This window comes from Sorghum bicolor, chromosome 1 (assembly GCF_000003195.3).
Source record: "Sorghum bicolor cultivar BTx623 chromosome 1, Sorghum_bicolor_NCBIv3, whole genome shotgun sequence".
NCBI lineage: Eukaryota > Viridiplantae > Streptophyta > Magnoliopsida > Poales > Poaceae > Sorghum > Sorghum bicolor.
This window is the reverse complement of record NC_012870.2, coordinates 58,097,612-58,111,892: the sequence shown is the minus strand read 5'-3', so window position 1 is coordinate 58,111,892 and position 14,281 is coordinate 58,097,612. Positions and strand designations below refer to the sequence as shown.

The following is a 14,281-nucleotide window of genomic DNA, read 5'->3' as shown; positions in this document are numbered from 1 at the left end:
TGTATGAACAAGGGTTGATTTTACTTCCGCACTTAGCTATAGAAGGTTAGGGAGGAGGGCCGAGGGGAGAAGTTCTAGATACTTTTCCTTACTTTGGATCCAAAGTACTTCACTTAATTTCCTACGCAGTCTTAGGCTTCAGTGGCATTTATCACACTCTTCTGGGACCCGAGACTCTTGAAGAATCTTTTCCATTCTTTGGTTATGTATGGAAAGATAGAAATAAAATGACTATAATTTTGGGTGTTCACTTAATTTTGTTTGGTCTAGGTGCTTTTCTTCTAGTACTCAAGGCCCTTTATTTTGGCGGCGTATATATATGTGGGCCCCGGGGGGATGTAAGAAAAAATACCAATTTGACCCTTAGCCCTGGTGTTATATTTGGTTATTTACTAAAATCCCCTTTTGGGGGAGAAGGATGGATTGTTAGTGTGGATGATTTACAAGATATAATTGGAGGCATGTATGGTTGGATTCCATTTGTGTACTTGACAGAATTTGGCATATCTTAACCAAACCCTTTGCATGGGCTCGCCATCCATTTGTATGGTTCGGTGAAGCTTACTTGTCTTATAGATTAGGCGCTTTATCTGGTTTTGGTTTTATTGCTTGTTGTTTTGTCTGGTTCAATAGTACAGCTTATCCAAGTGAGTTTTATGAGCCCATTGAACCAGAAAGCTTCTCAAGCTCAAGCACTTTTCTAATTAGAGACCAGCATCTTGGAGCTAATGTAGGGTCTTCCCAAGGACCGACGGGTTTAGGTAAATATCTAATGTGTTTTCCAATGAGAGAGGTTATTTTTTGGAGGGAAAACTATGTGTTTTTGGGATCTTCGTGCTCCGTGGTTAGAACCTCTAAGGGCCCAACGGTTTGGACTTGAGTAGGTTGAAAATAGATATCCAACCTTGGCAAGAACGGCGTTCAACAAAATATATGACCCATGCTCCTTTAGGCTCTTTAAATTCCATGGGTGGCATAGCTACCGAGATCAATGCAGTTAATTATATACCGAGATTATATGACCCTCTCTCTCCTAGAAGTTAATTAGTTAGCGACCTCCCATTTTGTTCTAGGATTCTTCTTTTTTGTGGGCCATTTGTGGCATGCAAGAAGAGCCTGGGCTATTGTAGTAGGCTTTGAAAAGGGAATTAATTGTGATTTGGAACCTGTTCTTTACATGAGCCCCTTAACTAAGATTTTTTTATTTATACATGTTCTAGTTTTTTTTCTGTTCTGGCTCAGTTATCCCATCTAGCCGAGTCATTCATGTTTTTTACGAAAGAATGATATAAATGGGTTGAACAAAGAAAAACATAGATAGAAAGAAACAAATGTATTCAATATACAAAAGGAGAGAGAGAGAGAGAGAGAGATTTGAACCCTCAATAGTTCCTAGAACTATACCGGTTTTCATGACTAGAGCTACCAACCACTCAGCCATCTCTCCACAACCCAATCCTTATTTTATTCCTACAAATAGAACATATGAAACGATCTACTAACTCATCTCAGATGCAAGTCCACTTTCAATATATCTTTGTATACCGTATACATGGATATAGAATCCGCTATATCCGTTTGTGAAATAAAGGCTAAATCTCCTCCCCTCAACTCCATATCCAAATAAAATCGGTAAGGAAAAAGTTTTAATAAAAAGAAGAATCAATGGATTCATGATTAAACCCCTCCTACTTCTTGTATTTTTGTACAATTTTGATTAAGTGAGGGATCAAATAGAAATATGTAGTCAAATTCATTTGAAGGTAGTTTGGAGGATTATAAACATGACTATTGCTTTCCAATTAGTTGTATTTGCATTAATTATGACTTCCTCAGTTTTAGTAATTAGTGTATCCCTTGTATTTTCTTCTTTAGATGGTTGGTCAAATAATAAAAATGTTGTATTTTCTAGTACATCATTATAAATTGGATTAGTCTTTTAGGTAGCTATTCTAAATTCTCTTATTTCTTGAATTTGTTTACTCCATCAGACGCATCCGGCGTGTCCCCGAGAGGTTTTGAACCTCTCTGAGTAGCATCCGGTGCTACTATGTCAGGCGCATGTGCGAGTTAGCCATTAACGGCAACAGTTGTGTTCAAATAGCTAGTGACATGTGGCAGGTCGGTGAGTGTTAGACGCTAGGGAGGCGTGTTCCACGCCTAGCATCGGAGCATTCGATGCTCACACATCTTGTGCAATAAGGGCTCCAGTGGCTCTATTTGGCTAGGGGGCTATAAATAGAGACAGAGCTCAGTTTTGGCCGGTTGCTGAGCACACTAAGGCCTTGGTGGCTTATGTGATGGTGTTTAGGAGCTCTCTAACTTATATATGCTTGATAGTGATCATCCGTTTGTGTGAGTGAGCGATTCTAGTGTGATTGCATCGTGAGGTTGTATCGAGTGGCACTAGGTGTTCGTGTTGTAAGCCAGTGGTGCTTGTTACTCTTAGAGGTTGCCACCTCCTAGATGGCTTGGTGGCTGGTGACTCCGTTGAAGCACGCAAAGAGATTATGCAGTGCTGCAGAGAAGAGATTGTGAGAGGGTACGGTACTCATCCCGCATGGATCACGAAGAGCAACTCTAGTAGAGCGAGACATGAACGGCGACAAGTGGTCCGACTGGGTCAAGTGCTAGAGCTTATTGTAAGCACTCCATTGGGAAGAGTGTGACTTGCGAGTCACCACTAACAAGAGGACCAATGACAATCTTGGAGCTTGTCACAACGAGGGCACTGCTTGGTGGCAACCAAGTGAACCTCGAGAGAAAATCATCATAATAGCGGTCCACCTTCTTGGACTCCGTTTCGATGCAATGTCTCCTTGATCCTTCTGAAGTCTTCTAAACCATATTTTGCCATGGTTAAGTTTTATTTGTTTTATTGATAAATAGATCCTCTTTCTTTCATATTCTAGAATAACCCTACATAAAAATATAATTCACCAAAACTAGTGAAAATTGACAGTTAAAACCCCTAAGTTTCTATTGGTGATCACTTATATGCATAAAGTTGACAGTTTATGATGAACAATAACTACTATCAACACTAGTGAAGCAAAATCACAAAGTTCCTAAGCTCACTAGCAATGCTAAAAAACAAGGCAACTAATGCCAAATTAGAGAACATAAATTACTTAGCTACACAAAGTGACTAACAAGGTTACACAAACTAAATTAGACATGCAAGGGAACTACTTCTAGTTACACAAGTAAGAAGGTAACTAGCAAGCTACACAAGCTAAACTAGTTACAAGAGCAACTAAACAAGCACAAGTATATAGAAAGTAAGTACAAGCTTGTGTATGGCGAATGCAAACCACCGAGAAGGGTAGATAATGTTGACATAGTGATTTTTTATCGCGGTTCACTTGGTTGCCACCAAGCTAAGTCCTTGTTGAGACAAGCTCCATATTGCTGCCGGTCCTCTTGCTAGTGGTGACCCGCAAGTCACACTCTCCCATATGGAGTGCTTACCACAAGCTCTAGCACTTGACCCTATTGGACCACTAGTTGTCCTTAGCATCTCACTCTACTAGAGTTGCGCTTCACGATCCCCACGGGATGAGCACCATACCCCTCACAAATCCTCCTTCAGAACATCGCACGATCTTCTCGTGTGCTTCAACAGAGTCATAAGCCACCAAGTTGTCTAGGAGGTAGCAACCTCTAAGAGTAACAAGCACCTTAGGCTTCCAACATGAACACCTAGTGCCACTTGATGCAATCTCTTAATGCAATCACACTAGAATCAATTTCTCACTCGATAAGATGAACACTATCCAGCATTAGTGAGTTAGAGGGCTCCCAAGCACCACCACACAAGCCACAAAAAGGCCTTAGTGTGCTTAGCAACCAGTCCAAGGTCTACCACCACTTCTATTTATAGCCCCATAGCTCAAAAGAGTTGTTGCCCCTTCACTTGGCAAAAGTCGGGGGCATCGGATGTGCCGACGCCAGGGCGTTGGAATGATGCTGCTCTAACAACAACACCTAATTGCTGCCATGTATCCTCAGTTGAATCTCACATGTTGATCTCCAATGATCATAAAGTTAAGCATTGCCATACTCATAGAGGCATTGAACACGCCGATGCAACTTGTTGGACACCAACGCCTTATGTTGGACGCTACTCAGAGAGGTCCCGAACCTCTTAAATATGTGTCGGACACGTCCAATGAAGTACCATCGGACGTGCGTCAACATCCAACGCATACAACCGTGAAAGCCTAAAAACACTGTGAGCATCGGACGCGCCGACGACCCATGATGATGCACGTAATTCTACAAAACTATGTCAGACGTAGGTCCAGCGTCTAACGACTCTCATGGCTTCACCTCCTCTTCAACACGTCCTCCCATGTAGTGGAAAATAAGCATTTCACTATCATAGCATGTATGTAAGGTTAGATCACTCAGGTGGCACTAGATGACTGATATACAAACAACTTTGCCTCTCTTGATAGTATGGCCATCTATCCTAAATCTGGTCATAAACTTCTCTACACACCTTTTGTAATGTCGTAGGCTATACCTTTGTCTTGCATATTACATTCCATCTCCTCCAATATTGATACAACATATGCACCAACCAATCACCAAATGATATGATCCACTTCATATCCTCATGTGACCATATTGGTTTATCGATCTTGACCTCACTTGCTCTTCACCATTGCGTCGGTCCATCGGTGCCAAGTCTTGCTCAAAGCTTCACCGTCACACGCGGTCCCTCACTTCAAAGCCTTCGACTTGCCCTTCACACTTGTAACCAGTCCATCAAGCGAAGCCTGATCTTGATCTTCTCCATCTTGGTCACATGACTCCATGTCATGTCTCATATACAATGAGCTCCTCCATCATAAAATATTCATATGTGGACTAATCTTCTGTGGATCTCACATAAACACTGTTAGTCCACCTAAGGTTGTCAGTTAATTAACCTTTCAGTGTGCCCTTGCAAGCTAGAATTGGTTAGATGAGCACTAGCTAGCCAGGCACCTTTGTTGGCTTTTTGGGATCCTTTTTAGGTGCTTGTGAATTTAGATAGAGGGGTGAAGTCTTGGCTAGACCGATAGTTTTAATTTTGCATAAGTTTTAGTTAGTAGGTGCGATAAGTTTAAGAAAGGACTATTCACTCTCCCTCCAGTTCGTTATCTTGACCCTTCACTTGTTGTAAAGAGCCTCTCAAGATGCTCTACCCGTGACCTAACCAAATTAGCAAGAGCCACTTGTCGGAGTGGAGGAAGAGGGGTGCCAATGGCTAGTGGCACTTTGTACGGAGTGTCATCTCCAATCAACATCGTGCAGATCTCGCTACACGCAAGGCAGAGATTGCATGCCAAATTTCCCTCCATATATGTCTTGGCCTCACCATTTTTTCTGCCATTCCTCTCCCTTGATGGTCTCTACTGCCCTTGCACGCCTTTACCGATGTCCGCCACCTTGCCTCTCCTGCGATGTCTAGCAAGATGGCATCAGTTTCGGAGAGGAAGTCCATGACAGCTTCGAAAAGCAAGGCAACCATAGCGCCAACAGTAACGTCAGCGGCAAAGCAGATTTCCTCACAGAAGTGGCTCACCCCAGCACCCATCCCCGCCAGTCTCAGGAATGGTGTGGCAGCAACATTCGTCAATGGTGGAAGTTTTGCCTCAATGGATGCACCACAAGCTAGTGGAAGTTTGTCTCAAGGAGTGGAAGTTTTATCTGACCAGCAAGCTGTTGAAGTTGGCAGTAATAATAAAAATTTCACGACTGAAGAGGATCATGTAGACACCAGAATAAGGTGAAAGATTGATGAGTGCTTGGTTGAAAAATTCGACAAACTCATCCACATATTGGAGCTGATAGGAATAACGAGCACTATTGGGGTGATGTTGTTATGTCATACAACATGACTACCCCATCACATAGGAAAAAAATTCAAAACAAGCCAAGCATCAATGGCATTAAATTAATGGCTGGACTGACCTGTATGAACGTGCATATATGAAGTCTCACAGAGTATTCACAAGTGGCTATTCTGATCAGATGTGGATTGATGCGGCACAGTTCTGTTTAGTAGACAACAAAAAGGCTAATGAATGTTTAGAAAATATACTGTGAGGAGCCAAAGTAGAAAACATACAACAAAGAGCTAAAAGGTGCACGTAAAAGGAAGTCATATCACATTGAAGGAGAAGTGAATAAAAATGATGATATTGAAGAAATGCTAGAGCAACCTATTGGACAAAAGGCAGCTAAAAAGGTTGCTCTTGTTGCAGAAGGGAAGCCCAAAAGATCAAAGGATGCAAACTGCTTGACAAATTTATGCATTGTAATTCTATTTTTTCGGTTACTACTAATTTGATTTAGATGGAAAATTATCAATATTATCTAATGATTTGATGCAGTTAGAAATTAGATTTTGGGATAGTAATTGCAAGATCCATGTGTTCTAAGATCATTATTTTCAGTTACTAATAACTGATGACCGAATGTTTTCTAGCTACTGAATGTTTTCCTTAAAAGATTAGCTCTGATAACTGAATGTTTTCTAGCTACCGAACGTTTCAGCTCCTTGTTCACTTGTTTAGTTCACTAGAATTGATATATCTGTTCATTTTCTACTAGCATGGAAAAGGAAGAAGCCATGGTGATTATCTGAACAACAAGGAAATTCTGCTACTTCTGGTAGTAATTGAAAGGTCCTAATATGGCTAGAGGGGGGTGAATAGTCTATTTAAAAAATCTACAAACTCACTAGAGCAAGAGGTTAGTAAATAACAAAGCGAAGCTTTTAGCTCTAGCTCTAAAGGGGTGTTTGCAAGCCACCTATCCAACAATTCTAGTTGATATAATTACTAGGCACACAAGAGCTATGTCACTACAAGCTACACTAGTGAACTATGCTACACAAGGCAAGACTAGCAACTAAACTAGTTATACTACTTTGTGGTAAGTAAATTGGGAAGAAGAGATATTTATACCGCCGTGTAGGGGATAAACCAATCACCAATATATGAACAACGAAGCATCGAGAGAATGCCAATCAAACACAATTGAGACACCGATTTTTCTCTCGAGGTTCATGTGCTTGCCGGCACGCTACGTCCCTGTTGTGTTGACCAACACTTAGTGGTTCGGCGGCTAAGAGGTGTAGCATAAACCTCGTCCTCACTAGGACACCGCAAGAACCTACCCACAAGTGAGGTAGCTCAATGACACGCGTAATCCACTAGAGTTGCCTTTGGCTCTCCACCGGGGTAGGCACAAACCCCTCACAATCACCGGGAGATGGCCACGAACAATCACTAACTCATGTCAATCCTCCTCCGCTGCTCCAAGCTATCTAGGTGGCGGCAACCACCAAGAGTAACAAGAAAACCGCAGCCAAATCGATCCTCAAGTGCCACTAGATGCAATCACTCAAGCAAATACACTTGGAATCACTCCAAATCTCACAAAGATGTTTAATCTATGAAGAAGATGAGTGGGAGGTGTTTGCTTAGGCTCACAAGGATGTCAAGTATGCTAGAATGCCAAGAGAGTGAGCCCCAAGCCGGCCAACAACTATTTATAAGTCCCTCAAACAAATAGAGCCGTTGGCTCTTTCACTAGGCAGAAATCGGGACCATCGGACGCGCTGCAGGAGACCACTGGACGCACAAATCCTGCGTCCGGTGCTCCAGAGGAAGCCACGTGTCAACCTTTTGAACTATGCGTGTTGATCTCCAACGGTCAAGAACGAACCACCGGATACACTCAAGTTAGCACCGGACGCGTCCGGTGTACACCAGTCACGTGCGTAGAGAGAACTGCAAACGCACGGGGTCACCAGACCCACACCACCAGACGCATTCATGAGCGTCCGGTCCCTTACCTAGAGAGCAATGCAAACGCTCAGGGGCACCGGACGTAAACCACCGAACGTGCCCTGAGCGTCCGGTGCTCTCAGTCAGAGACACAAGCAGAAGACAGGCAGCATCAGACGCATGAACAGAAGTTACCCTGCGTTCGATGCTCAGCGTCCGGTGCTTAACCCTAACCAAGCCAAGCATGACAGCACACCGGACGCGTAGGCTCAGCGTCCGGTGCCTCTGCGGCCAGCGTCCGGTGAGTGTTTATTAGTGAGAAACACTCCCGCGACTTCTCCAAACTTTCCACCGGTGCAATAGAAAATATGCATTTCATTTTCTCAAAAACGCCAAATCCCACCTCGCAAGCTTGGCGGGAGGGAGAGAGGAACCCAACCCCTCTCTACCCTTCAACCTCCACCTCCTTCTCAAAGTGTGCCAACACCACCAAATGTACACCACGATGTGCAAGTGTGTTAGCATTTTCATAATCATTTTCTTCGAAGGAGTCAAGTTAGCTCACTAGGTTCTAAATGCATGCATATGAACAATGACACCTAGTGGCGCTTGATAACCGTTTAGCCAAAGAATTCCCCTCTTTATAGTACGGCTATCTATCCTAAATGTGATCACACCCTCTATGGTGTCTTGATCACTAAAACCAAAACCCTAAGCAATACCTTTGCCTTGAACTCCATAGGGTTTTGTTTTTCTCTTTCTTCTTTTCCAAGTTGAGCACTTGATCATCTTGTGGTCATCACCATCATCACATGCTCCATTACTTGGCATGTACCAACCTCATTAAGTCTACACACTTAGTATAGAGGTTAGTACTAGGGTTTCATCAATTATCCAAAACCAAATTAGGGCTTTCAGTAATCAGCTGATGGCATGATGATTTTTCTTGTAACATGTTGTCTTGGTATACACATGTCGTTAAATGGTTTACTTTTTGGGTGCCAACTAGTTGAACTTGTTGTTATATGGTTTAACTTGTGACTTATTTTTGGTTTGCTTGTGATTTAGCAACACAATAGTATGATAGAAATGGTATTCATTATTGATCATAGCTACATGCAAACATTAAACAACTTGTAGACACCAAATAGAAAGTAGTTGTCTATGAATTGTCTATTTAGTTATCTATGTTGTAAATTTTAAGAAATTGCAGATGAATCACAAAAATTATCTCCAAACCGAAACTAGAACCTATTGTCAAGCCCAATTCCTGCATCATAAGACAAAATTCCCTCGAGCCGAAACTAGAACCTATTGTCAAGCTCACATGACTCTGAAAATGGATCGAGAGAAGGGAATTCTGAAAGTGTCTGAGCTGGTTTTGAAACACAATCATGCACTACACCTGCCAGAAACCTTACACTTAATGGTGTCACAAAGAAAAATTTCAGATTTACAAGCTTTTGAAATTGAAACAGCAGATGATGCATGAAATGGGCCAAAAGCTGCCCATGAGTTAGCTACTCGCCAAGTTGGTGGTCCACTTAATCTCAACTACACCCTCCATGATCACAAGAATTATTTGCAAACCAAGCGCCAACGAGAGATGGCATATGGACAAGCAGGTAGTATGCTTAAGTACTTTCAAGACAAAATTGCTGATAATCCATCGTTTCAGTATGCATTGCAAATGGATTGTGAAGAACAAATAACAAACATATTCTTGGCTGATGCTAAAATGATAATGGATTATGCACACTTCTGTGATGTTGTTAGTGTTGACACTACTTTTGGAACAAACAAGGAGAGCAGGCCTTTTGGTGTGTTTGTTGGATTCAATCACTTCAGAGAAACTGTAGTTTTTGGTGCTGCTCTCATGTATGATGAGACGTATGAATCTTTCAAGTGGTTGTTTGAGACCTTTCTAAAAGCTAGTCCACCAAATGATTTGTTGATCAATGCTAGTCTGAAGAAAAAGGATGTCCAAACAAAAAGTTCAAAACAAAAAAGAACTTGGCTTGATAAGAAGCACAAGGCTAGAAAAAAGAGACAAAACAAAGCTTCAAATTCATGGAGGGTGTAGCTGAGATTCACAGTTTGGAGACAAAACAAAGCTTCAAATTCACAGTTTGGAGAAGAGGCTAAGAATGATGCTGCACATGCACAGGAGGCAAGTAGTGGTGGTACAATCTGTACATTATTTCCTCGGCAGAAGGACAAGTTGCATTGCTCCCTTTGTTTACTGAACTCCCTAATTCGGGTGCTCCACAAGCCCAAGCACAAGTTAGCTTCACTCAAATGTTGACGGTAATACACTTATATAAAGTCAGTTTACAAATCTAGAGGTGATAATTTTGTTTAAAACACTAATACATTTAACTTATAGGATTTTGGTGTTCCTGTTGTTATGAAGAGGTAGTAATATTTGGGGGCATAGTGTGTTTCAAAAATATTTGGGGGCATAGAGGATCATATGCCATATATCACTCATTTTCTCTCAGATCAAGATGCTGCAACTTAAAACATTCTATACAGATCAAGATGCTGCACTGGGAACTCATTTTTCTTTAAATAAACATACTTCTATTTAATTTACAGGGACAAATGGCGAATGACGTTTTATCTCAGCTGTGGTGAAGTAATCTGTTAAGTAGATGAATATTTGGGAGATAACTAGGCCTATGCTTTGCCAAGAGGCAAGAGCTTGAGAGCTTGATGGAGACTAGAATTGTTTCTTTATAATTTATTGCTTGATTATATCGGTAGAGTCTACAGATATTTATATGTCCCTTCTACTTTACCTCTTTTGCTAAATAACCAATCTGGGACTAATATATAAATTGCAAATACAAAGATAATTAAACTTATAAAGATAACTGGGCCAAACCTGCCCAAGACATCTCACCCTCCCTTGAGGACTAGCTCGTCCTCGAGCTGCAGTGATAGTGGTCAAGGAAGGTGCCGAGAGCGTCTTGGATCCCATGGGAAAGACCCAACAGCTAGCGTTGCGTGGGCTAAAAAGAGGAGGACGTAGCAGCCAACGAGTCCTCTGGGCGCTTGAACAGATGAGATGGCCACTGGAATTCGTGGCACAGGTTCAACCGCCGGTGGTGTTGGTCGCTGCGTTGCCATGGTTGTTGCCGGAAGACACCAGACCTGGAACGCCACAGGAAGAATATGCGAGCTCGAGTAGTCAAACCATCAGGCTGTGAATTGCCAGCGCGCCGGAATGAGGAACATGCGTCTCATCCGCACCATGCGACGGACAAGAAATCCTCGCACTGATCCTTGTCGGCGCACCGCTGCTTGCTCCTTCGATGCTTTTATTGCATGAAAAGCCTGTGCTCGACGGCGTGCCAGGAGTCCCCATGTTGCTGCTTAGAGGCGTACAACCGCCCGACGTTCATGTTCCTCCTTGTCCTTCACCTGGAGACGCGCCCTGAGGCGATCCAGCTATGTGGACACATCAGTAAGGATGCGTAGGGTGTTGTGGACGCCAAGGGATACCTGATGGAGTAGGTTGGGCATGGGGGCGATTTGAAGCGCAGGTGCAGGAGCTCGGTGAAGCGACGCCATGCCAGGGTGCCTTCATCATGCTGGACTTGGAGGAACCAAACCCGGGCGTCATCTTCCAAATTACGGGAAACCAGCCAAACCTTTTCGTCCTCCATGATGCGCTCTCGGCGGAAGTAGGAGTCACACTGGTTGACGAAGGCCACAGGATCAAACTTTCCCGCAAATTTAGGAAAGTCCATCGAGGCAAAGCGTGGTGGTGGCGGTGTGTGGTGGGGTGGCGGCGAGGGGTTGCGGCGTATCTGAATCGATGATTGCAGCGGCGGCGAATGGTGGTGATGGGGCTATGGCGCGACGGTTGTGGTGATGGGGGTGCGATGACGGCCGGTGGCGTTGCTGTGGCAGCGCGACACGATGGATGAAGTAGGCGATGCAGCGATCTGGATCGATATCTGTTTTTTTTGAAATGGCTGATGGAGGATCGGAGGTGCTGGAGGATCTGGGTGATGGAAGAGAATCGCTGGACTCTACATACCAGATGTTAAGTAGATGGATATTTTGGAGATAACTAGGCCTCTATAGATATCTATGTCCCTTCTACTTCACCTCTTTTGCTAAATAACCTATCTCGAACTAATATAAATTGCAAATACAAAGATAATTAAACTTATAAAGATAACTGGACCGAACTATCAGCCCGTCGGCCCTGGCAGCCTGTTGGTTGCCCATGACATAATCCTATTCGGGTCACTTTGCAAAGAGGACAGGTTACAGCATGTAAGCAGACATTTTGTGAGCACTGAAGTTGGTTCAACATGGAGACATATAAAAGGTTCAGGTCTCCATCTATTGCTCTAAGTTGTTCAACATGGCACCATGAAGGACAAATCACAGATGATACTTTTGTTTTTTTGGCAACCCTATGTCAAGAGTAGGATATGAAGAATGGAGGATTTTCAATGCAATTCAATTATCTTTGGCCACCTGCAGTATAGTACTATTTTACAACGACTATCTGAATGTATAGCATATATGTTAACTACAACTAAATTTAAGTATCTAGATGTGATCTGGAACAGAAATGGGCAATTCAGTTATCTTTGCCAATATGCCTTATGTATTTCAGATAAAAACAACCCTGTATACAGGATTCAACCCTGCCAAGATGCCATATGTATTTCAGATAAAAATTTACAATGTGCATACATCTTATGCCATTTGGACGGCAACTCTTACAAAGCAATTTCAGAACAAAACGATGTCTAAGCTAGACTGAAAAAAATCGTACACTGATCTACTTGGGTCCTTTGCAACCTCGGCGAGATTTCCATCGACAATAATCCTGCACATATGTCCACACTTGAGCAAATTCTTGGCTTTAATAGCTTCAAGAGGATCCTGCATGAAACTGAACCTCCTCCGATGGCAACAGGAATGGATGGTAGGTAGCATCACCATGGATCATTGATATTAGCCTTTTTGTACCATTGCAGAGAGCTAATTCTTCAAATGACATAGACACAACTAATAAGACAGAAGTCTCGATTAAAATTCAAACACAGTTGGAGATCCACCATGTCATCCAGGCATCTAGCTTATACAGCTCATCAGTCTGGATCACTTCCCAGATATTCTGCTTCCTCATTATCATCCTCATCCACCTCTTTATTTCCTGCCTACAAGTTTGCAAGATAAAGAAAAATCATTCACAAATTTACTGCACATTACATGTTATCTCTATATAAGTTTTTCCATGTAGCACCTGGCAACTAAAAATAAAGAATCCGATGGACTGAAAATCAGGTTTAGTGGCATGCCTCAAATTTGAGTTTATTAGCCATGGCCGTAGATAAAGCATCCACCTCAAGCACACCCAAACTGAACCAACAACTTTAGAATCTGAATTCCACATATATACCATATAAATATACTTAAGCTCACTTTATAATTTCACTGATAGGATTAGAGCCAATATACAGGCAGTGGCAGTCAAATCCCAGGACATGATTTCAGTAGAGTTTAAAGTTTATCATGATTACTCCATATATACATACTAAGCATAGATGGGGAAGCAAGACAAATATGAGATGGATGGGCGAGTCTGGTTGGTCACCTTGCTGATCTTTGGCACCACCGAGCGCAGCATGTAGAGGCGGTCATTCAGCTTCTTGTGACAGCAGCGCTCGGCCATGAGGTTCTTGCTCGGCATCCCTTTCTTCTTGACTCTCCCGCTGCCACCTCCGGCGCCACTTCCCCACGGTGCCGCGCCCCGCAACATTCTCCATGGAGTTGAGCGGCAACAACCGACCGGTGGCCATCTTCTTAAGCGTGTCGGCGGCGGCACCGGCAGCGAATGAATCTGGAGTGTCTCAATTTTTTCTTTTTCCTCGAATAGCATAGGACGGAGGAGGCCCGCGGTGGAGGAGAGCACTTTCCCAGAGACCTACTTGCCTGCTCCAGTGCCGAGGGAGGCCGCGAGCAGCATCAGCCGCCCGCCGGTGGCCATCTTCGCACGCACTGCAACGACGGCGAGTGCTTGGAGCACTCCGTTCCTTTGCAGAGAATGAGGGCGATGGAGGACAGAACTTGCCCAGCAACCTGCTTGCCTTCTCCAGCACCGGGGGAGGCCGTGAGGCCCGTGAGCAGGCAGTAGCAGCAGCTAGCCGACGGCCGACGAGCAGGGCGCGGCGGACGGCGGCGTGTGCCTGGAGCATTTCGTGTCTTTTCCGACTCTTGCTTTGCGTTTTCTAAACGTGGGCCGTGTCGAGTATATGGGCTGAGGCAAGAATTAGGATACTTTTTATGTGTATGTCATTATAAAAGTTGATAGTTATTTATAAATTATTAAAAAAGTTAAGCTTTCACATGTGTCATTGCTTTGGCTCTATGTTCAGGAAAGGAATGCCCTCAGGGAAGAAAGAGGAAAGTAGCATAGCATAGCAGAGAAAAGAATCTCTGTTCTCAGTCTAAGTAAGCCCGTC

The 14,281-nt window shown here is 43.3% G+C and overlaps 1 protein-coding gene across 1 annotated transcript; it reads right to left on the bottom strand.

The window, feature by feature from the left end:
• On the bottom strand, window positions 12,400-14,070 carry LOC8055654. Its single transcript, XM_002464895.2, has 2 exons — window positions 13,414-14,070; window positions 12,400-12,976 (listed from the first exon to the last, which is right to left on the bottom strand). Exons 1-2 carry the CDS (start codon window positions 13,696-13,698, stop codon window positions 12,908-12,910), a joined length of 354 nt encoding a protein of 117 aa, XP_002464940.1. The 5' UTR covers window positions 13,699-14,070; the 3' UTR covers window positions 12,400-12,907.